The sequence below is a fragment of the Myotis yumanensis genome, unplaced genomic scaffold (genome assembly GCF_028538775.1).
Source record: "Myotis yumanensis isolate MYYU_CA2020_CCGP unplaced genomic scaffold, mMyoYum1.0.hap1 SCAF_3, whole genome shotgun sequence".
In the NCBI taxonomy this organism is placed as follows: Eukaryota; Metazoa; Chordata; class Mammalia; order Chiroptera; family Vespertilionidae; genus Myotis; species Myotis yumanensis.
Genome location: NW_027223754.1, coordinates 110,431,244 through 110,453,780, shown reverse-complemented (window position 1 = coordinate 110,453,780; position 22,537 = coordinate 110,431,244). Strand labels below are relative to the sequence as shown.

General features: G+C 39.3%; 1 protein-coding gene across 2 annotated transcripts in view; it reads right to left on the bottom strand.

The window, feature by feature from the left end:
- The window catches only part of RNF17 (ring finger protein 17), a 159,760-nt gene that overhangs the window by 111,887 nt on the left and 25,336 nt on the right, over window positions 1-22,537 (bottom strand). For both annotated transcript variants that reach the window (XM_070407527.1, XM_070407528.1), the window contains exons 7-10: window positions 14,062-14,233; window positions 7,042-7,118; window positions 6,695-6,769; window positions 1,586-1,890 (exon numbers count right to left, since the gene is read on the bottom strand). In XM_070407527.1, the coding sequence (XP_070263628.1) occupies window positions 1,586-1,890; window positions 6,695-6,769; window positions 7,042-7,118; window positions 14,062-14,233 (629 nt within the window). The remainder of the gene's footprint in view (window positions 1-1,585; window positions 1,891-6,694; window positions 6,770-7,041; window positions 7,119-14,061; window positions 14,234-22,537) is intronic.

Below are 22,537 nucleotides of genomic sequence, written 5' to 3'. Positions count from 1 at the left end.
TTGAGAACCACTGATTTAGGGGAAGATGAGTGTGTTCTGATGGAGGCAGGGATGTGGCAGAGTAAAAGACAGTGAGGGATTTCTTGTATATAACAGTAATTAAGCCAAATGTTGCTACTGATAAGAAAAGATCTCTGGAGTATAATGTTAAGAACACCATTCTGTTTTAATTCCTTTCTTATAGGTATTAATAAGTATGCTATGTTTTGTGTAAAAAAAACACAAAAAATAGAGTTAGAAAAATAATATGTGTATATCTGTTTGTATATGCATAAAGAAACTCTGAAAGGGAGAGAGGAACAGGATGGAATGGGTTAGAAGAAAAGTTTCACAGGGTATTTGAATATATATATTTAATTTTTGAAAATGTCGATGTTTTATCTAGTAAAAATGTTTAAAAAACAACCTCTAGGAGGACTGGAATTAGAGATACCCAATAATGGATCGTTATCTAATACAAATCACAAAATATAGCTATATTGAGGATGGGGTAAAGGGATATGTGTAACTGGGAAGACAGCTAGAGAAGTATGATATATTTCAGAAACATTTTTGCCAATAACCACCAAAACTTTTAACACTGAAAAATAAGTTTCAGTTATCAGTAAAATTCATTTTACTCATTGCCTCACACTACATAAGAATTACTATACATACAGTAAACTCCACAACATCAAGTTCAGAGTTGTTAAAGTACCTGCTTTTGACCCAAAAGGAGCAGATGATTTTTTCTGAAGAAGCTTGTTTGGATAGCTAGGTGTCCCCATAAGATCATCTGTGAGGCATGCTTCATCAAAAGAGAAAATAAAGGCAATTATACTAATTTTAAGTTGACAATGGTATACTATTTTTTAAAAAGCTGTACCTGCATGGACAAAATACTGGAAAGGCAAGACTCTTTGCATCAGTAGATAATGTCATGAGAGGCTTCTTAACTCACTGAGGTATCAGAGATGATTATACATTAGAACTGAGAAAGCAGCATGTCCTTTATGTCTTTTTTCTGTATGCAAGTGTCATTCTGGAGAGTCCATCAGTGAAACTAATGTGTGTGGAAGAGAACCAAGTGGGTCTTAAAAATGATCCTCAAGAAGACTGGTAGTGTAACTACACACAGTAGTATCTTACTGTCATGTTAGTGGTGAGAACACCAACACTGGAAATTTAATCAAATCATTACGATAAATTTAAATGTTACAAAAGAGATGCTATTACATTCATGATAGTTCATTTTTAGAACAGATTATATCTAAGATTTAAGAGAGGCTATTCTTAAATTTAAAGACAAAGTCATGAGATTGTTTCTACAAATCTCATTTATATTTTCATCTTTTATACAAGGTTTTTATGTAGAACATTAAATAGTCAAATACCCTACTTAAATCAAATATCAAATTTATATCTGAGTTTACCTATATTATTGCACTAAAAATAAAAATTATCCTACTTTAGAAAACGTGACAGTAGGGGAGTAGTGTAAGCTAATAGTAATTCCTTTCTGTGAAGTACAGGGACAAAAGGTACTAACTTTGTTTCTAATTACAGACATGATCTACTTTTTCCTTGCTTTTGTATTGTCACTCACTTTCCAGGTTTTCTTCAATAATTTCTTCAATGATCACATCAGGGCTAGATCCCATCTGGGGTAGAGCAGCAATGCTTTTAGGGGATGTTGTTGCAACAACCTCTTTCTGTGGCTGAAAGTTTTTTGCTTCCAAATGCACATCATCAGTTTCGGGTTGCAAAGGAGGTGGTAGGGGTTCATTAGTTAGGACAGGCATGTCAACCTTTTTCTTTGCTGGCGATGGGAATGTATCACGACAAGAAAATTTCTTTTCGTGATTATATTTCTTTTGAAGATTCTTGCCAATTTCATTTTCTTGGGGGTATCTGTTGAAAACAGAAGCACACATCTACTTTAGATCACTTAATAAAGTCTCTATGTCCACCCTCAAGCCATTTCCTTTCCATAGGACAGTTAACACTTGTGACACACACAAAGGGGTAAAGTTATACAGGTGCTCAGGACACTTTTAAACAGCTTTCTTGCAATATAATTGACACAAAAGAAAATTCATTAAATGGTTGTGGAACCATTACCACAATCTAATTTTAGAACATTTCTATTATCAACCCACACCCCCCCCAAAAAACAAAACAAAACAAAAACAAACTATGGCCCATTCCCAGCCCAGGGTTGGAAAAGGGCAACAAGAAGTGTAATTAATGGGACGCTGAAGAAAGGGCTTGACAGTCACACCACAATGATCTGATCCTAAAAGAGCAGTGGATATATGTTTTCAAAAGAAGTAATTTTGATTTTGCTTAGGTGTTTGGTTTTAAATTATGTTAAGAGTATTTCTTCTTTTAATTCACTGGCTTAAAAATAAAGTGTAGGAAACTCCACACTGTCTTCCACAAAAGTTAAAAATGGAACTCCCATTTGACCCAGTAATCCCATTTCTAGGACTATATCCCAAGAAACCAGAAACACCAATCAGAAAGCATATATGCACCCCTATGTTCATAGCAGCACAATTTACAATAGCTAAGATTTGGAAACAGCCGAAGTGCCCATCAGCAGATGAGTGGATTAAAAAACTGTCGTATATCTGCCCTAACCGGTTTGGCTCAGTGGATAAAGCGTCAGCCTGCGGACTGAAGGGTCCCAGGTTCGATTCCAGTCAAGGGCATGTACCTTGGTTGTGGGCACATCCCCAGTGGGGGGCGTGCAGGAGGCAGCTGATCGATGTTTTTCTCTCATCGATGTTTGTCGTACATCTACACAATGGAATACTACACCGCTATACTAGTAAAAACAAAGGAACTTTTACCATTTACAACAGCATGGATGGAATTGGAGAGCATTATGCTAAACGAAATAAGCCAGTTGGAGAAAGTTAAATATCACATGATCTCACTCATATGTGGGATATAATGATCAACATAATTTGAATAGATCCAGAGACAAATGGCAGGGGAGGGGGGTTAGAGAGCACCCAAAGGACTTGTATGCATGCATATTAGCATGACCAATGGACATAGACACTGGGGTAGTGGGGGCTTTCCCGGAGTGGGAATGGCTGGGAGGGCGGGAAGGGGGTCAATTGGGGAAAAAGAAGACATATGTAAAACTTTAGACAATAGCCGAACCGGTTTGGCTCAGTGGATAGAGCGTCGGCCTGCGGACTCAAGGGTCCCAGGTTCGATTCCGGTCAGGGGCATGTACCTGGGTTGCGGGCACTTCCCTACTGGGGGCTGTGCAGGAGGCAGCTGATCGATCTCTCTCATCGATGTTTCTAACTCTCTATCCCTCTCCCTTCTTCTCTGTAAAAATTCAATAAAATATATTAAAAAACAAACAAACTTTAGACAATAAATAAATAAGAAAAAAAAAAAATAAAGAAAAAAAATAGGAAACAGTGAAGGGTATGATCCTAAGCAAATTGTCAGAAACCTCTACCTTGGCTAGAAATCACCATTAGTCTGAATCCTTTGGGTAAGGCTTTGAATATGACTATTCACTAACTCACAGCTGATTATTTATTCCATTTACTCCGTATTTTTCTATCTTCTTCATTTAGCTACACAGATTTAGGCCATGAAGTATAAAAGTATAGAAATTTTATCAAAAAGATAAGATTGGATCTCAAAAACTTATATTTTAGTTAACCCATGATGGATTTAACTTTGTCACAGATCAGCATTTAGGAAGCATCTATACTAATAAAAGGGTAATATGCTAATGAGACCGGGAAACCTTCCGGGAGACCTTCCGGACGTCCTTCTGGGCAAAGCCATGGTGACGGGGCCAAGGCAGAGGCGGTTAGGGGTGATCAGGCCGGCAGGGGAGGGCAGTTGGGGGCAAGATCAGGCTGGCAGGGGGGGCAGTTGGGGGCAAACAGGCCAGCAGGGGGAGCAGGTGGGGCGAGCAGGCCAGCAGGTGGGGAGCATTTGGGGACGATCAGGTCAGCAGGGGAGGGCAGTTGGGGCAATCAGGCTGGCAGACAGAGTGGTTAGGGGCAATCAGGCAGGCAGGCAGGTGAGTGGTTAGGAGCCAGCAGTCCCAGATTGCTAGAGGGATGTCCGACTGCCAGTTTAAGTCCGATCCCCCTAAACTGGCAGTTGGACATCCCCTGAGGGGTCCCAGATTGGAGAGGGTGCAGGCTGAGCTGAGGGACAACCCCCCCCCCCCAGCCCCCCCCCCCCCGCCATGCACGAATTTCATGCACCGGGCCACTAGTTTTAGAAATAACCAACAAAGCCAGATGGATTCAGTAATGATAAATCTTATCTGTCTCTTTCAACAATGGGTGTGCATTTAACCCACATAAAATAAGTACATGTGGAATAAAGGTCCAAGCACCTGCTGAGGATGCATATATGTGCACAGCTTTGCAATCCAAACATTTCTTTTTACAGTAACTTTTATCTGACCTTACTAAGACATTCAATAATTAACCAACTCCAATCTCATAAGTAAACCCCTCCTTTGACTTCTAGAACACTCTTCTCTTGTTTGTCTTTCAGCCTCTGCCTGCTCCTTTTCAGTTTTCATGTTGTTTTGTTTGTTTGTTTTTCAGGTTACTCTGTGTATGTCCTAAAATTTCCTCTTTTCCCAGGTTACTGTCCTTGACCTACTTCAATACCTGCTTTCACTGGGCAAACCCATTGTTTAATTACCACTTGTAATCAGTAGATGCAGGTTTTATAGTGAAACTTTCCTAAAAACTAGGAAAATTTTTAAAAGACTATTGAGTTAAATTTAAAATCAAGACAAGATAAACAAACTCTTTAAGTGACAGAATAACTTTTGATATTTAAAATATTTGATAGTAACCATATTCAAGTTATGAAAATGTCTATAAAAGACATGACTGAAAAAGTGATTATCTATGAAAGCACAAAAGTAAAGTCACAGATATGGGGCAGGGCTCCCTATCGAGGAGGATGACTTGAGCCAAAGTCCTCTGGGAAGCTCTTCCCTGTGGTGGCAAAGAGTTATCTAGGCCTAAAGCTGTCAGGCCATTTAATTAATCTTATTCCCTTTATTCCAAACAAGACTTCAAACAAAGCAACTTCTGACAATTTGGCTTCTTGTGTCTATCTGGATATTGGAGAAGAATGCCAGCATTAAATTGATAAATTGGCATTCTGACTCTATTCCAGTTTTGTGAACTTAATGTCTCTGAGTTCTTCTGGCTTAGTGTGGAATGGCTCACATCTATTCCTGGGCTTACAAGACCATGGGCTGCACTCTGCTTAGTTCCCTACAGCAATAAATGTGATGTTCCTTGGGGGATGACTTCCCTCAAGACACACCACCTACAAGTGAATGAACTTCTTTTCTTTTGGGGTTTATAAATCATCTACCAGTATATTCTGACTACTCCTAAACCCTGAATCAAGTCCAAGACCACATCTTAAAGTTTCAGCACATTTAACCAACTGCCATCTGGACATTTTTCCCTAATACCTGGTAAACAGCACTTACTCAACATATCTACTCTTTCATCTCCCAACTTTTCTTCTTGTATTCCCAGTCTTGGTGAGTAACACCACAATCCATCAACTTAATCAGCAAAGCCAGACCTGTAAATCATCCAGGATGCTTCCCTCTTCCTTACTGCTCACACTCAATTACAAAGTTTTATCAATTTTCCCTACTTAGCATTTGTTATATCTATCACTCTCCAGTGTTATTACCTACTTTTGATTTCTCATCATTTGCTGATATTGATAAAATAGTCCAACTGACCCTTCTGCCTCCAGCCTCATACTCTTCCAAATAATCCTCTGTATGACCACAGAATTAATGTTTAAAAATGTAACCTAATTATTTTTACTTTCAGGTTGAGAATCTTTTTGTGGTTTGTCTATAGCTGTGTTATCCAACAGAACTTTCCTTGATCATGAAAATGTGTTGTGCTGTCCAATGTGGCTACTGAGACTTGAAATGTGGCTAGTAACTAAGGAACTGAATTTCTCAGTTTATTCAGTTTTAATGAATTTATGCTTATATGTAAATGGCCACATGTGGTTAGCGGCTACTACAATGGACAGCATGAGTCTAGAAAATGATATTCAAACACCGCTGTACAGCATACAAAATTTTTAGAATTTAGCCTCTATGTTCCCTCTGCCAAATGCAGTTCCCTGAATGTAGTATGTTATTTCACTGCACACACATCTTTCTGCTAAGATGCCTACCTCCCTGTTGCCCTCCTTTTCCATTGCTACTCATTTGTCATGGATAAGGGAAAATCTCCTTTTTCCAGGTCCCTTGTTATCCCCAGAACTGACCACTCCCTTCCTTTGCATTTCCATTAAATTTTGCATATATTACCATCATAACAATTATGCACTTTGTTGTTCACATGTGTCATCCTCTACTTATTGTAACTTCTCTGACATATATCTCAACATCTAAGGTTATGCCTAGCACAAAATTAATGTTCAATGTTGGCTGAACAAATGAATCTCTAGAAATAACTTTGGCACACATACCAATGAATACTGATTCCTCCTAGATCTTTTTATTCTTAAATATTTTATGTAGAATATAATTGATTATAGCTATTTTGCCCTTTATTATTTTTCAACTTTTGAGTCATATATATTATAGTAAGCATCAATTTTCCTGTCTCTTAGGCCCTGTTATTAATAGTATGTTGTCATTCTTATAAATACTTACTTTGTTGAGTCCTCAAAGTCAATCTTTATCATACTGTTGAACACAGAGATGATCTCACTGCAACTCATATTCAACCTACAATAAATACTAGCATATAAGTAAATATCCTAAAACACATTTATTACTTTCTCTAAACAAAAATCAGTTGCTGACATAAAAAATTCTTAATGACAGAACATTTAAATAACTTTCTTACTTATCATAAATTACACTTATTTTTATTTGCTTGCTAAGTTGGAAAACATGTGACCTAAAATTTCAATTTATAATTGCTTGCTATTTTAATAAATCTAGGCTCTAATATGTTTTTATACTTGTTAGGTTCTCCTAAATTATAACTTACTTACCTCGGAGATTTCCTTAGTTTTAGAGCACTAACTTGTGGCAATTCATTCTCAAAGGTTAACTTCAAGGCACGAATAATCTAGAATCAAAAAAGAAGTGTCTATTTTGTTCATTAGACAAAAATAGACCCAGAAACATAGAAGCATGGAACAGACTGTCAAACCTCAGAAGGAAGGCAGGGGAGGATGGGTGGGAAGAGATCAACCAGTGAACTTGTATGCATATATGCATAACCTGAGGACACAGACAATGGGATGGTGAGGGCATCAGCGTAGGGGGTGGGAGTGGGCATGAAGAGGTCAATGGGGGTAGAAGGGGAAGTTATGTAATACTTTCAACAATAAAGATTTTAAAAAAAGAGATCTGTTTTTGTTCATCAGTTTATGTTGTTCATTATAATCCACAAATGAGTGAGATCATGTGATATTTATCTTTCTCTGACTGCCTTGTTTTGCTTAGCATAATGCTCTCCAGCTCCATCCATGCTGTTGCAAATGGTAGGAGATCCTTCCTTTTTACAGCAGCGTAGTATTACATTGTGTAGATGTACCACAGTTTTTTAATCCACTCATCTGCTGATGGGCACTTCGGCTGTTTCCAAATCTTAGCTATTGTAAATTGTGCTGCTATGAACATAGGGGTGCATATATGCTTTCTGATTGGTGTTTCTAGTTTCTGAAGGTAGGGGAGGGTGGGGGTAAGGGGGAGAGATCAACCAAAGGACTTGTATGCATGCATATAAGCATAACCAATGGACACAGACACCAGAGGGTGAGGGCATGAGCGGGGGGGGGAGGGGGCGGGTATGAGGGGGGTGCAATGGGAGGACACATATGTAATACCTTAATCAATAAAAAATAAATAAAAAAGGAGACGCGCCACTCATATGTAAATTTTCTTTTAATATTGTTGAAGCTGAGTAAGATTTTAGAAGAAAAGGTATATCCTTTAGGTATTTCACTAATTAATGTGTTCAAGATTTGATTTTAAGCATTTGAAGGAAGGAATGCAAATAAGTGTTTATGACTTTTTCCCCTAAAAGAAATTTAAAATCGGCTTTGCCGCCTCTCCATCAGAGAGGATGGCGCCCACCTGGCCCCAGCTTAAAATCTATTTCTGCGTCTTGGTCTTTCTTTAATTTCTTAATCCCCAGCTCCTCCGCTCAAGAACCTGTCGTTTTCCCGTGCGGGTCGCGGGAAAACAGAAACAGTCCACCACATTTGGCGCGCCGAACAGGGATTGAGTAAGGAGGCAAGAGAAGAAAGCGAGGGGGTCGCTCCTAGAAGTGTGCACGCGACAGACTGAAGCGAGACACCCAGAAAAAACACATGATGTCAGGGAAAGCCAGGAGAAGATCATTTTAAAGAAAAGACCCCAAGTAAGGTTTTTCCTTTAACCTTTGTTCGAGAATATGTTTGTATACTTTCAGAGAACAGCTCCCAGACCATGTGGATTCCTGCAACAACAGATCCCAACTGATCAGATTGCTCCAGCCACAAAAACAGGAAAGACAGTTCAAAGATGGAGATGGTGAAGACGCCCTGTCATGATAGCAGTCAGCACCTGTGCATTGCTGCAGGTTTCCCAGAACCAAGAGCAAGGAAGAAGGAGCAATGCAGCCAATTCAGGTGCCAGAGCGTTACATCCGTCACCACAATGGACTCAGACAAGCTCCTGTGTCCATTCACTCTAAAGGACTAAGTACTGCCCTAATGACAGCAAAGGGGAAGAAGAAAACTGAAAGATGCAAGGGACTGTTGTGCCAATATGGAGTCATCTGAAAAGGTTAACGACTGAAGCGCAACAGATTGGCATCTGTTAGCTGCCAGTCTTCTGCAAAGTCTTGCGCAGCCAAGTCCAAGGACTCTGAGTAAATATACACCAGCAGCAAAAGAGACTTTTCATTTAGTAGCAAAAATGTTAATATGTCCATAGTTCTAATTTCTCATATTGTTGTTTTGCATTGGCATTGTTTTGTAACATTCAAATTTTGAAAATGATAACATATATGTAGTTTAGTTTTTGCATTTGCATTGTTTGCAATTGTTTTAATTCTAGAGCCCTACTATTAGTGTTTAAAATTTTACTTTTATTATAGTAGCTTAAAAAACAAAAACGGGGGAGATGTAGAGGGCCGCCTGGGAGGCACCTAGGCATTTTCTTATTATTGTGAGCTGAACTCAGAGCATAGGCAGCCACGCCCTGGGAACATGCTTCCCCAATAAGGCTGGACATGTTAATCAGGCAGGGGCGGAACTAGATATGTAAATCTAGGCCTTTAAAATAAACCTGCTGTGTGGCTCAGCCGCTTTGCCGCCTCTCCATCAGAGAGGATGGCGCCCACCTGGCCCCAGCTTAAAATCTAAAAAAAAAAAAAAAGAAATTTAAAATCTTTTGGAGATATTTATTAACAGATAACAACAACAAAAGACACTGGTTAACAAATGAGATATAGCTACATGGCCAGAGAAAATTCTGACCAGATTCATTTTGCATCTGCATTGCTGTCATCAAATGTTTCTCTCTCTTTTTTTCATCTTCCTAATGAGGCTAACTAGAGTAATGACCAAATCTTACCACTTTTTTTTAACTTCTTAATGACTCACATGTAATACACAGGAAATAACTATTATTGTTTTAGAACTACAATTGGAAGGAGGCCTGGCCTACCAAGACAGTGGTAAAATCTCCTTTCATTTAAGGTTAGAGACTTTTGAGGCAGAAACCAATGGCTACTATTTTATACCTCAGTTCAGTCCTAACATCTGATCATCTATGGGAAATGAGGCCCTAAGGATTCAAAAATAGAGTATGATCTTTTCCCTAAGGGAAAAAGGGAGAAATTAGCAAAGGGGATCAATGGTTAATTCTATTCCTGCCCAATGATCTCATAAGAAACCGGTTTCTACATTTTTGCCCAACTCTATCACCTGGGCACATGATTAGATGACAGGACATAGCTGAGGCATCTTGTTTCTGCACCTGCACATCTGGGGAGGCAAGAGGGGAAGGAAAAAACCAGAATGGAATCTTGAATTAAATTTTTAAGTCAAGAGTTGACAGTGATACCTATATTGAATGTAAAAAGAAAATAGATTCTTATTTAGTTTGGTATCCTTATATGTCATGATTGTTTATTCAAATATCCTAGAAACATCAACATTCAACTCAATGTCATCCTACTTGTTCTCACATCATATGTTATAAAACCTTACTATATCATTTACCTAATTGATAAAAATAAAAGGCTAAACAAATTTATTAATGTTTGTTTTAGAACTCAAAAATAAATAATTCTAAATTGATGCCAATGCTAATTAAGATAATCTGAAATACAGATTCTTGTTAATTCTTAAATATTATATTTGAAAACATGTAAAATAAGCTACCTCAGAAATAATTCACACCAAATCACAGCAATCGTGAGAAAGAACAACAAAGTCAGAGGTATCATGCTACCTGATATTTGAACCTATACTACCAGGCTCTAGAATCAAAACAGTATGATACTGGCATAAAAACAGACACATAGATCAATGGAACAGAACAGAGAACTCAAAAATAAACCCACACCTATATGGTCAATTAATATTTGACAAAGGAGGCAAGAACATACAATGGGATAAAGACAGTCTCTATTCAATAAATAGTGTTGAGAAAATTGGACAAGCACATGAAAAATAAAACTAGACCACTTTTAACAACATATATAAGAATAAACTCAAAATGGATGAAAGACTTAAATAAATATAAGACTGGAGTCATAAAACTCCTAGAAGGAAACACAGGCAGTAAAATCTCTGACATTTCTCTTAGCAATATTTTTCTGATATATCTCTTTGAGCAAGGGAAACAAAAGAAAAAAACAAATGAAACTACATCAAACTAAAAGAAAAACTGCACAGCAAAGAATACCATCAACAAAACAAAAAGACAGCCTACTGAATGGGAGAACATATTCGCCAATGACACATCTGAAAAGGGGTTAATATCCAAATCTATAAAGGACTCATACAACCCAACACCAAAAAACATCAAACAATCCAATTAAAAAATGGGTCGCCGAAACTGGTTTGGCTCAGTGGATAGAGCGTCGGCCTGCGGACTGAAAGGTCCCAGGTTCGATTCCAGTCAGGGGCATGTATCTGGGTTGCGGGCACATCCCCAGTAGGAGATGTGTAGGAGGCAGCTGATCGATGTTTCTCTCTCATCGATGTTTCTAACGCTCTATCTCTCTCCCTTCCTCTCTGTAAAAAATCAATAAAATATATTTAAAAAAATGGGCAGAGGTCCTGAATAGACACTTCTTCAAAGAAGACATGCAGATAGCCAACAGATATATGAAAAGATGCTCAACATCTCTAATCATCAGAGAAATGCAAATTAAAACCACAATGAGGTATTACCTCATACCTGTCAGAATGGCTATCATCCATAAATCAATAAACAAGTGTCGGTGAGGATGTGATAAAAAGGGAACCCTCATGCACTGTTACAGGTGGGAATGCAGACTGGTGCAGCCACTATGTAAACAGTATGGAGGTTCCTCAAAAAATTAAAAATCAAGCTACCTTATGACGCAGCGATCCCACTTCTGGGTATATATCTAAAGAAACCCAAAACACTAATTTGAAAGAATATGTGCACCCCTATGTTCACTTCAGTGTTATTTATAACTAGAGGCCCAGTGCACAAAAATTTGTGCACTGGGGGTGGGGGGGTCCCTCAGCCCGGCCTGTGCCCTCTCGCAGTCTGGGACCCCTCGGGAGATAACGACCTCCTGGCTTAGGCCTGCTCCCGGGTGGCAGAGGGCAGGCCCAATCCCTAGGTGCAGCCCCTGGTCGGGCTCAGAGCAGGGCTGATTGGGGAGTTGGGGTGCCGCCCCCTGTCATGCACAGAGCAGGGTGGATCGGGAGGTTGCGATGCCACCCCTAGTCACGCTCAGGGTAGGGCCGATTGGGGGGTTGGGGCACCACCCCGTCACACTCAAGGCAGGGCCAATCAGGGGGTTGGGGCGCTGCCCCCTGTCACTCACAGAGCAGGGCCCATCAGGGGGGTTGGAGCTCCGTACCCTGTCACACACAGAGCAGGGTCGATCAGGAGGTTGGGGAGCTCCCCCATCACGCACAGAGCAGGGCCGATCAGGGGGTTGGGGAGCTCCCCCCGTGTCATGCACAGAGCAGGGCCCATCAGGGACTTGGGGAGTTCCCCCGTCACGCACAGAGCAGGGCCAATCAGAGGGTTGAGGAGCTCCCCCCTGTCACTCACAGAGTAGGGCCGATAGGGGAGTTGGGGCACCGCCCCCTGTCACACACAGAGCAGGGCGGATCAGGGGGTTGGGGCACCGCACCCTGTCACACTCAGGGCAGGGCCGATGGGGAGGTTATGGCTCTACCCCATCACACACAGAGCAGGGCCATGGGGGGTGGTTGGGGCGCCGCCCTCTATCACCCACAGAGCAGGGCCGATCAGGGGGTTGGGGTGCCTTCCCTTGTCACGAACAGAGCAGGGCGGATAGGGAGGTTGTGGCCCCACCCCCTGTCACACACAGAGCCGCAGGGCGATCAGGGGGTTTAGGCGCTGCCCCATGTCACGCTGATCCCGGTGCCGGGAGGCCTCGCGGTTCCGCTGATCCCAGTGCTGGGAGGCATATTACCCTTTTACTATATAGGATAGAGGCCTGGTGCACAGTGGGGGCTGGCTGGTTTGCCCTGAAGGGTGTCCTGGATCAGGGTGGGGGTCCCCAATGGGGTGCCTGGCGAGTCTGGGTAAGGGGCGGAGGGCTGTTTTCAGGCTGGCGGGTGACTGAAGCTCCCAACCGCTCTTTTTTTTTTTTTTCTTTTTTATTCTGGGCCAGCTTTAGCTCTGAGGCTTGGCTCCAACTCTTAGGCCTCGGCTGCTGAAAGCAGGTATCTGGTTTGTTTGGGTTCTATAATCGAAACACTGTTTCAACTCCAGCTCTGAGATCCTGGCTGGCTGAAAGCAGGTTTCTGGGGTTTTGTTTAGCTTCTACATTTGTAACAATGTTTCAAACTGCAAGCTCAGAGGCCGGCAGCAGCAGGCAGGGAACGTTGGAGTCCTCTGTCACTGAAGCAAGCAAGCCTCCTGTTCGCTTCAAGCTGCCTGGCTGCCGGCCGCCATCTTGGCTGGCAGTTAATTTGCATATCGCCCTGATTAGCCAATGGGAAGGGTAGCGGTGTGACACCAATTTGCATGTTTCTCTTTTATTAGTGTAGATAGCCAAAATATGGAAGCAACCTAAGTGCCCATCAATAGATGAGTACATAAAAAAGCTGCCATACACATATACAATAGAATATTACTCAGCCGTAAGAAAGAATAAAATCTTATGATTTGTGACAGTCTAGATGGATCTAAAGGGCATTATGTTAAGTGAAGTATAAAAAGCTATGGAATATTCGATAGAGGATGATTACCAGTGGCCTATGGCGGAACTACCTTATTATGGCAATTAAAATTTTTGTACCAAAAATTGTAGTGTGTTTAACTTAATTTATTCATCAGTCGAATATTACTCAGCCAAAAAAAAGAATGAGATCTTACCATCTGTGATAGCGTGGATGAACCTAGAGTGTATAATACTAAGTGAAGTCAGTCAATCAGAGAAATATAAGTACCACATGATGTCACTTATATATGAAATCAAAAGAAAAAAATAAAATATAGAGACTCAAAGATACAGAGAATAGACTGATGATTGCCAGAGGAGATGGGAGTTGGGGTCCTGGGTGAAAATGGTGAAGGATTTAAGAAGTGCAAATTGGTAGTTACAAAATAGTCATGGTGATGTAAAGTACAGCATAGGGAATATAGTTAATAATATTGCAATAACTATTAACAGTGCCAGATGAGTACTTGAAATATCAGGGGACCACTTTGTAAAATATATGATCATCTAACCACTATGCTTTGCATGTAAAGCTAATACAAAATAATACTGAATATAAACTGTAATTGAAGAATAAAATAAAAAAATTCATATCATGAACTATTAAAATTACCTGATTCAGGTCACAATAAGTCCTTAGAGAAGGTGCTGACTTTAACTCTCTTGCTATCTTCATAGCTGCATTCAAATCATTTTTTCTCTCTTCAATGCAGTTTTTAGCCATTATTACGCTTGATAAATAAGCATCTGTTTTTCTTGCTACTTCTTCACACAAGTTCTTTTTCCTTTGTGTAAGATCCCAAAGTTACTTGCACAATTCACAAACATTTATATGAACGTGAGTTACAGTAACTAAATAGTATTAAAAGAGTAATTTTACTAATTTATGAACTTAACATGGTTAAATAAGGCATTAAATTGAACTGAAATGTATTACAGTTGAAAGCTATGTATGTATAACTAGAGAAAAAGTAAATTTTGTAGGTTATAGTTATATGGCAAATACAGCTGTTACAGAATTACAAAGTTAAGACAGACTCATGATTCCCCTTAAAATAGAAATCCTCGCTATCTTGTAGTCACTGGTGCCAGTGCAAAGACACATTTATATTCATTTCTCAGTAGGATCTACATGCATAATTTAAAATTTCCTTCAGTAGACACATAAAATATTTTAGAATAGGTTTCACCAAACCATAACTGAGGTATCAATTAACTATAATCTTCAAAGTAATCATTTAGTAAGGCTATATATTTATTATTTCGTTACTTATACCTCAGTCAAAATATTTTCTGGGCCTATGGTAGAACTACCTTATTATGGCAATTGAAATTTTTGTACCAAGAACTGTAGTGTTTAACTTACTCATTTTATTCATCAAACAAATGTCTTTTGATTATTTTCTCAAAACCAAATCTGGCCTCAGAAAAGGATAGTTTGCCACACTGAAGAGTAACAAGAATGTAATATAAATTCTGAAGGTAAAGAGGCATTACAAAAACCTTTAGTAATTTTATATATAGTATTTGAAATTGATGTCTTTAGGGGAAAAATTGTCATTTAACAAGTTTAGTATGGTTCCTAAAAATTCATGCCTATGTAGTGATGTCAGCAAAGTGGCAGATTAGGAAACTTTAAGCCCTCGTTCCCCAACAGAGATGTCAAAAAGCATGCAAAAATTAGTAAAATAAATTTACAGGAATTCTGGAAAACAAATAAAGGTATACAGCAACAAAGCAAATGCCCAATTAACAAAAAGTCACTCAAAACAGTAGGACATGTCATGGTGTTTTTACTTGTCCTTGTCTAGCCCCCTCTTCAGCTATGCTCTTGGTCTGAAGGCAGCAGTACAGTTCCCAATTCCTTCCCTCAAACCAGAGGGAGCAAAGCAGACTTTATTTGCAATTTTCTAATATGTCTGGGGACTACCAGAAGAACTAGTCTGTTTCACCTAACTTGGAGCTCACACAATGAGAAGCAGTGGGCCCCCTGCAGGAGGACTATAGCTGTAGATGCCTGGGCAAGAGATTACAGGAAAAGAGATACAATAGACTATCTGAGGTTCAGAGAAGTTGACTCTTTGGGAAATTTAGACATTTAATAGCAACCATGTGGGGGGGAAAGCGGAACAATATGTAATACTTTCAACAATAAAGATTTTTTTAAAAAGCAGCTATGTATGCAAAAGGATAATAAAAAGTCACACTCAGACCCAGGCAAGAATTCTCAGAAAATACCTGAGACTTTCATAAACCATCATCTCATGCTAATCCCAAGGGTACTCAATGAAGGGCAGGCCCAGCAAAGGGCCAGTTTGCAATAATTGGGAGAAATAACTGTGCCAAATTTTCGAAAGAAAACCACAAGGCATGCAAAGGTAATCAGGAAAACAATGAAGGATCAAAATGTGAATATCAACAGAGAGGAACCAAACATAAAATCTGGCACTTAACATTACAATAATTGAAATGAAAAATTGACAAGAGTTCAACTGCAGATTTAACCAGGAATAAAAATCAGTAAATATGAAGATAAGGCAACTGAAATTATCAAGTTTGAGAAGCAGAAAGAAAAAAGAATGAAGAGAAGTAAACAGAGTCTAAGGGACCTTCAGGGATACCCTTCAAGATGACCAACATATACGTTATGGAAGTCCCAAAAGGAGAAAAGAGAAATGGGTACAGAGTGATTATTTAAAGAAATAATTGCTTAAAAGCTTCCAAAATTAGATAAAATACATGAATTTAGAAATCCAAGAATTCAAAGAAATTTAAGCAGAATAAACCCAGAAGAGCCCACACTGAGACACAATGTAATTCAACTGCTGTAAGACAAACAGAGAATCTTGACAGCAGCCATAGAAATGCAAATTGTCCTGTACAAGAGATCCTCACTAAGATCATCAGCTGATTTCTAAGCAGAAACCTTGGAAGTCAGAAGACAGTGGGATGCTGGAGACCAAGATCAACAGTAATTGATATAAATGTGAGGAGTCTGGCAGAAGGCTGACCAGGGCTCCTTTTGATATTCACAGGGTGAATATCTACATTTTATTACCTGCTGCTGACTCAATGGCCTAAAGCAAACTCCCCCAAAACCTGACAATCTTACTGTTTACTAAACATTACCATTGATATGTCTGTTTGCATTCCTAAAGGTAATTGTGTATTCTAGCAAATAAAAGAAGCTGGGAACGGAGCAACAGGAGAGAACTTGACTGCTATAGTTGAGTTTTCCCCTGGTATTAAAAATAATATTTCGTCTTGTATATCATTTGTGCGTCAGCTCTTCCTCCAAGCCTTTGAACCCGCGAAAGCCATGCTGGCCGTGGACTCTTGCAGTGGGATGACATATTAAGAGTGTTGAAAGGAAAAAACTGCCAACTGAGAATTCTATAGCTGGCAAAGTTATACTTCAAAAATTTGAGGGAATAATTAAAATATTCCCAGGTAAACAAAAACTAACAGCAGTCATTACCAATATATCTGTTTTCTGAGAAATGTTAAAGAAAGCTTTCAAGTTAAAATTAAAGGAGGCTAAATAATAACTTGAAGCCATATAAAAAAGAAACATCTCAGGTAAAGGTAAATACATGGGCTATAATCAATGCTGGATTTACCCAACAGCTATGCTAAGAATATGCTTACAACACCAGCAGAGTGAATACACCAAAATCTTTTTTTTTAAAGATGTGACATTTCAAATTTTGTTGAAACTTCACTGAAATAAACATCATTGAAAGATTTTTCAAAAAGACATACATAATTAAAAGTGAAAGGGAAAAAAAAGATATTCCACAAATATAGCAAATAAAGGTAAGCTAGGGTGGCTATACTGATATCAGGCAAAAGAGACTGTAGGTAAAAAATTGTTACAAGAAGCAAAGAAAATGTTTATTATACTGTCAAAAGAGTCAATTCACCAGGAAGATATAACAATTATAACACATGTATGCACCAAATATAAGAGCTCCAAACTATATGGGGGAAAAAAAGAGACAGAATTAAAGGAAGAAATAGAGAGCTCTACAATCATGGGTGAGACTTCAATATTCTACTTCCAATAATAGAAAGAAAAACCATACAGAATATCGATAAGGATATAAACTATTTAAACAACATTATAAACCAATTAGACCTAACACATATATAGAGAACACTACCCAACAGAGAGTACAAAATGAGATAAGTGAAAACAAAAAAAAACCAAAAATATAAAAATTTATGGGATGCACTAAAAGCAGAACTAAAGGGAAAATATATACTGTAAATATATTTAAAAAGAGATGGCAGACCAATAACCTAGCTTTACACCTTAGGAAACAGAAAAAGAACAAACAAATTCCAAAGCTAACAAAAGGAAGGACTAATAAAGATTAGAGTAGAGATAAGGAAATAGAGAATAGGGGGGGAAAAAATCAATGAAACCAAAAGTTAACTTTTTAAAAAAAGATTGACAACTCTTTAGGTACACTAAGAAAAAAAAGAGGAGTCAAATTACTAAAATCAGAAAAAAATGTGCACACAATTACCAATTTTATAGAAATGAAGAGGATTAGAGAGAATATTATGAATAACTGTATACCAAAAAATTGGATAACCTAGATCAGTGGTCGGCAAACTCATTAATCAACAGAGCCAAATATCAACAGTACAACGACTGGAATTTCTTTTGAGAGCCAAATTTTTTAAACTTAAACTATATAGGTAGGTACACTGTTATTAACTTAATTAGGGTACTCCTAAACTGGCCTTTGCTAAAAACGTCCTCAATCTGATTGAGGTACGTTCGATGAGGTCGACCCCTTCCAACTCTCCCATCCACACTCGTCTTGTATACTTGTTTCAGATAGACAAGTGTGGATGGGAGAGTTGGAAGGGGTCGATCTCAGCCAACGTACCTCAAAAAAATGTACCTCCCCCGCGCTGCATATCCCACAGCCCGCCTGCGCAGCCTCTCCCCGTCGCCCCACCGAATGACACCCCCCACTTCTTCTAATGCCACTTCTTCAAAATAAACTCGCCCAGGCCGAAAAACGACTTCTGCGCATGGGCCACAAAGTTTCAACCGCACTGTACGTGTGCGCCTACATGTGGTATTTTGTGGAAGAGCCACACTCAAGGGGCCAAAGAGCTGCACGTGGCTCGCAAGCCATGGTTTGCCGACCACTGACCTAGATGAAATGAACAAATTCTTAGAAACACACCATTTACCAAGACTGAATCTGAAAGAAACAGGAAATCTGAACAGACCAATAACAAGTAAGAAGATTGAATTGGCAATCAAATACCTCCCAACAAAGAAAAGCCCTGGACTAAAATGGCTTTCACTGGTGAATTTTACCAAATATTTAATGAAAAATTAATACCAATCCTCCTCAAACCCCTAAAACTGAAGGAGCAGAAATACTTCCTAACTCATTCTATGAGTCTAGCATTTATTAAAGCTGAATGAAGACAATACAAAGAAAGAAAACTACAGAACCCTCAAGCAATATTCTAGCAATGAACTCAGTAGCATGTTAAAAGGGTAACACATCATAACCAAAAGGGATTTATTCCTGGAATGCGATGATGATTCAATAAACAAAAATCAATTAACATTATGTATAACATTAATGGGACTCCCCCCCGCCCCCGCCCCATAATCCTCTTAAATGCTGTAGAAAAAGGATGTGACATATTGCAACACACTTTCATGATATAAAAATATTTAATAAACTAGGAATTGAGAAAAACTACATTAATATAATAAAGACTCTACAGTTAAATTTAAACTAAGATAAGAGAAATAAGATGACAACTTTTCTTCTAAGATGAGGAACAAGATGAGGCTACATGCTTTTGCCACTGTTCTTTAATATATTATTGTAAGTTCTAGCCACAGAAATTAGGCAACAAAAAGAAATAAAGGCACCCAAACTGGAAAAGAAGTAAAATTATCTTTTTGCAGATGACATAACCTTATATGGAGAAAACACTAAAGATGCCATAAAAATACTAGTAGGGCTAATAGAGGAATTCAGCAAAGATGCAGGATAAAAATCAACAAACAAATCAGATGCTTTTTTTATTCACAATTTGAAAAGGAAATTAAGGAAATGATTCCTGCCCATTGTCCCATACACCAAAGGTTGCAGGTTCAATTCCCGGTCAGGATGTGTATGGAAGGTAGCCAATCGATGTTTCTCACATCTCTCCCACATTCTCTCTCTCCCTTCCTCTCTCCCTAAAAATCAATGAACATATCTTTAGCTGAGGATTTAAAAAAATAAGAAAATGATTCCTTTAAAACAGAATAAAAAAGAAGAACATACTTAACTAATAAGGAGTCAACATACCTGTATACTTATAAACAATACAACACTGCTGTAATAAAGACAAAAATAAAAGGAGAAACATCCTATGTTAACGGAATGAAAGACTGAATTTTGTCAACGCCACCCAAAGCATCCTATAATTCAATACAATTCCTATAAAAATCTCAGTGATATTTAATCTAGAATAGAAAAACCCATCTTAATAGTCACATGGAACCTCAAAGAACCCCAAATTGTCAAAATAATCTTGAAAAAGAACAAAGTTGGAGGGCTCACACATCTTGATTTCAAAACTTTGTACAAAGCTACAGTAATCAAAACAGTGACTTACTAGAATAAGGAGAGACGGACCAATGGAATACAATGGAGAGTACAGAAATAATCCTTCACCTATATGGTCAACTGAGTTTTGACACGTGTGCCAAGACTATTCAATAGAGAAAAGACCATCTTTTCAATAAATGATGCTGGGAAAACTGAATATCCACATGGAAAAAAATGAAGTTGTACCCTTTCCTCATACCACATGCAAAAATTAACTCAAAATGAGTCAAAGACCTAAATGTAAGAACTAACACTACAATACTCTTAGAAGAAAACATAGGGGAAAAGCTTTACATATTAGATCTGGCAATGATTTCTTGCATATGACAACAAAAGCATAGGCAACAAAAGAAAAACTAATTGGACTTTATCAGTAACTTCTGTGGATCAAATAATGTGATCAAGAGAGTAAAAAGGTAACCTGTAAGAAGGGAAAAAATTATCTGAAAATGATATATCTGATAAAAGATTAATATCAATAATATATGAAGAACTCCTATAATCCAACAACTAAATAAATAATCCCATTCAGATATGGGCACTCAGCCTGGCTGGTATGGCTCAGTGGTTGAGCATTGACCTCTGAAGCAGGAGGTCTCGGGTACAGTCCCAGTTGGGGCACATGCCCAGGGTTTTGGGCTCGATCCCCAGTAGGGGGCAAGCAAGAGACCACTGATCGATTATTCTCTCTCATCATTGATGTTTCTATCTCTCTCTCTCCCTCTCCTTTCCTTTCTTTTCTTTAAAGTCAATAAAAACAGAGAACCACAGGAAGGCTGGCTGAGGAGAGACTCTTCAACTAGAAGGAAAAACAACAGCATTACGAGGCCCAGAGGAGGTGCAGTGTGGAAAATTTAAAGGTACGGTGGTGCCGCGGTGCGCGCGCAAAGCGGGCTGGTGGCTGAGGGCGCGGTTGTCGTTTTCAATCAGGAGTGAGTCTCAGACTCTGGGCTACAGATCCGGGCGAGTCTCTAGGGACCCAGACTCAAACGGGAGAAGCGGGACTGTCTGGCTACGGTCCCTCCGAGGTTTGCAGCGGTTGTGGAGACAGAGAGGCAGAGCCCCTGGAGACGGACTGAGAGCAGCCATAGCTGCTCCCTCCCCCCGCCCTGTTGAGCCCGCCCCGCCCAGGCCCTGCGCAGAGCCATTTGCCAGATCGCCTCAGGCAAAGGCTGGATTAGCGCCTCCCCAGAGGACTGAAGTTTTCCACGCAGCTGATTCCAACAGCCAGTGGGCCTGGTGGTCAAATCCCTCTAGTGTTAACTACAACAATTAAGGCTTGGCTAGAACAAGACTGCGCACAAAGACCACAAGGGGGTGCACCAAGAAAGCATAAAAGATGCGGAGACAAAAAAACATGACAGAAATGGAGGATACGGAGCTAAGAATCGCAATTCTGAGGGCTTGCTATAAACTTGTGCAGAGCCTCACGAAAACTAATGAGACCCTCGATGCTACGATAAAGAAATTAGAAAGTAAGCATACACGGACTGAAATAAAGAATATTATACCCAATAGCAGACCAGAGGAGCACAAGAATCAAACCAAAGATTTGACAAAAAACACCCAACTGGAAAAGCAAAATGAAAAAAGAATCCGAAAGTGTGAAGTTAGTGTAAGGAGCCTCTGGGACAGTTTCAAGCGTACAAACATCAGAATAATAGGGGTGCCAGAAGATGAGAGACAGCAAGATATTGAAAACCTATTTCAAGAAATAATGGCAGAAAACTTCCCCCACCTGGTGAAAGAAATGGACTTACAGGTCCAAGAAGCGCAGAGAACCCCAAACAAAAGGAATCCAAAGAGGACCACACCAAGACACATCATAATTAAAATGCCAAGAGCAAAAGACAAAGAGAGAATCTTAAAAGCAGCAAGAGAAAGAGTCTCAATTACCTACAAGGGAATACCCATACGACTGTCAGCTGATTTCTCAACAGAAACTTTGCAGGCCAGAAGGGAATGGCAAGAAATATTCAAAGTGCTGAATACCAAGAACCTACAACCAAGATTACTTTATCCAGCAAAGCTATCATTCAGAACTGAAGGTCAGATAAAGAGCTTCACAGACAAGGAAAAGCTAAAGGAGTTCATCACCACTAAACCAGTATTATACGAAATACTGAAAGGTATCCTTTAAGAAGAGGAAGAAGAAAAAGGTAAAGATACAAATTGTAAACAACAAACATGCATCTATCAACAAATGAATCTAAGAATCAAGTGAATAAATAATCTGATGTACAGAATGAACTGGTGATTACAATGAATCAGGGACATAGAAAGGGAATGGACTGACTATTCTTGGGGGGGTAAGGAGAATGGGAGATTCGGGAAGAGACTGGACAAAAATCGTGCACCTATGGATGAGGACAGTGGGTGGGGAGTGAGGGCGGAGGGTGGGGCGGGAACTGGAAGGAGGGGAGTTATAGGGGGGGGAAGAGGAAC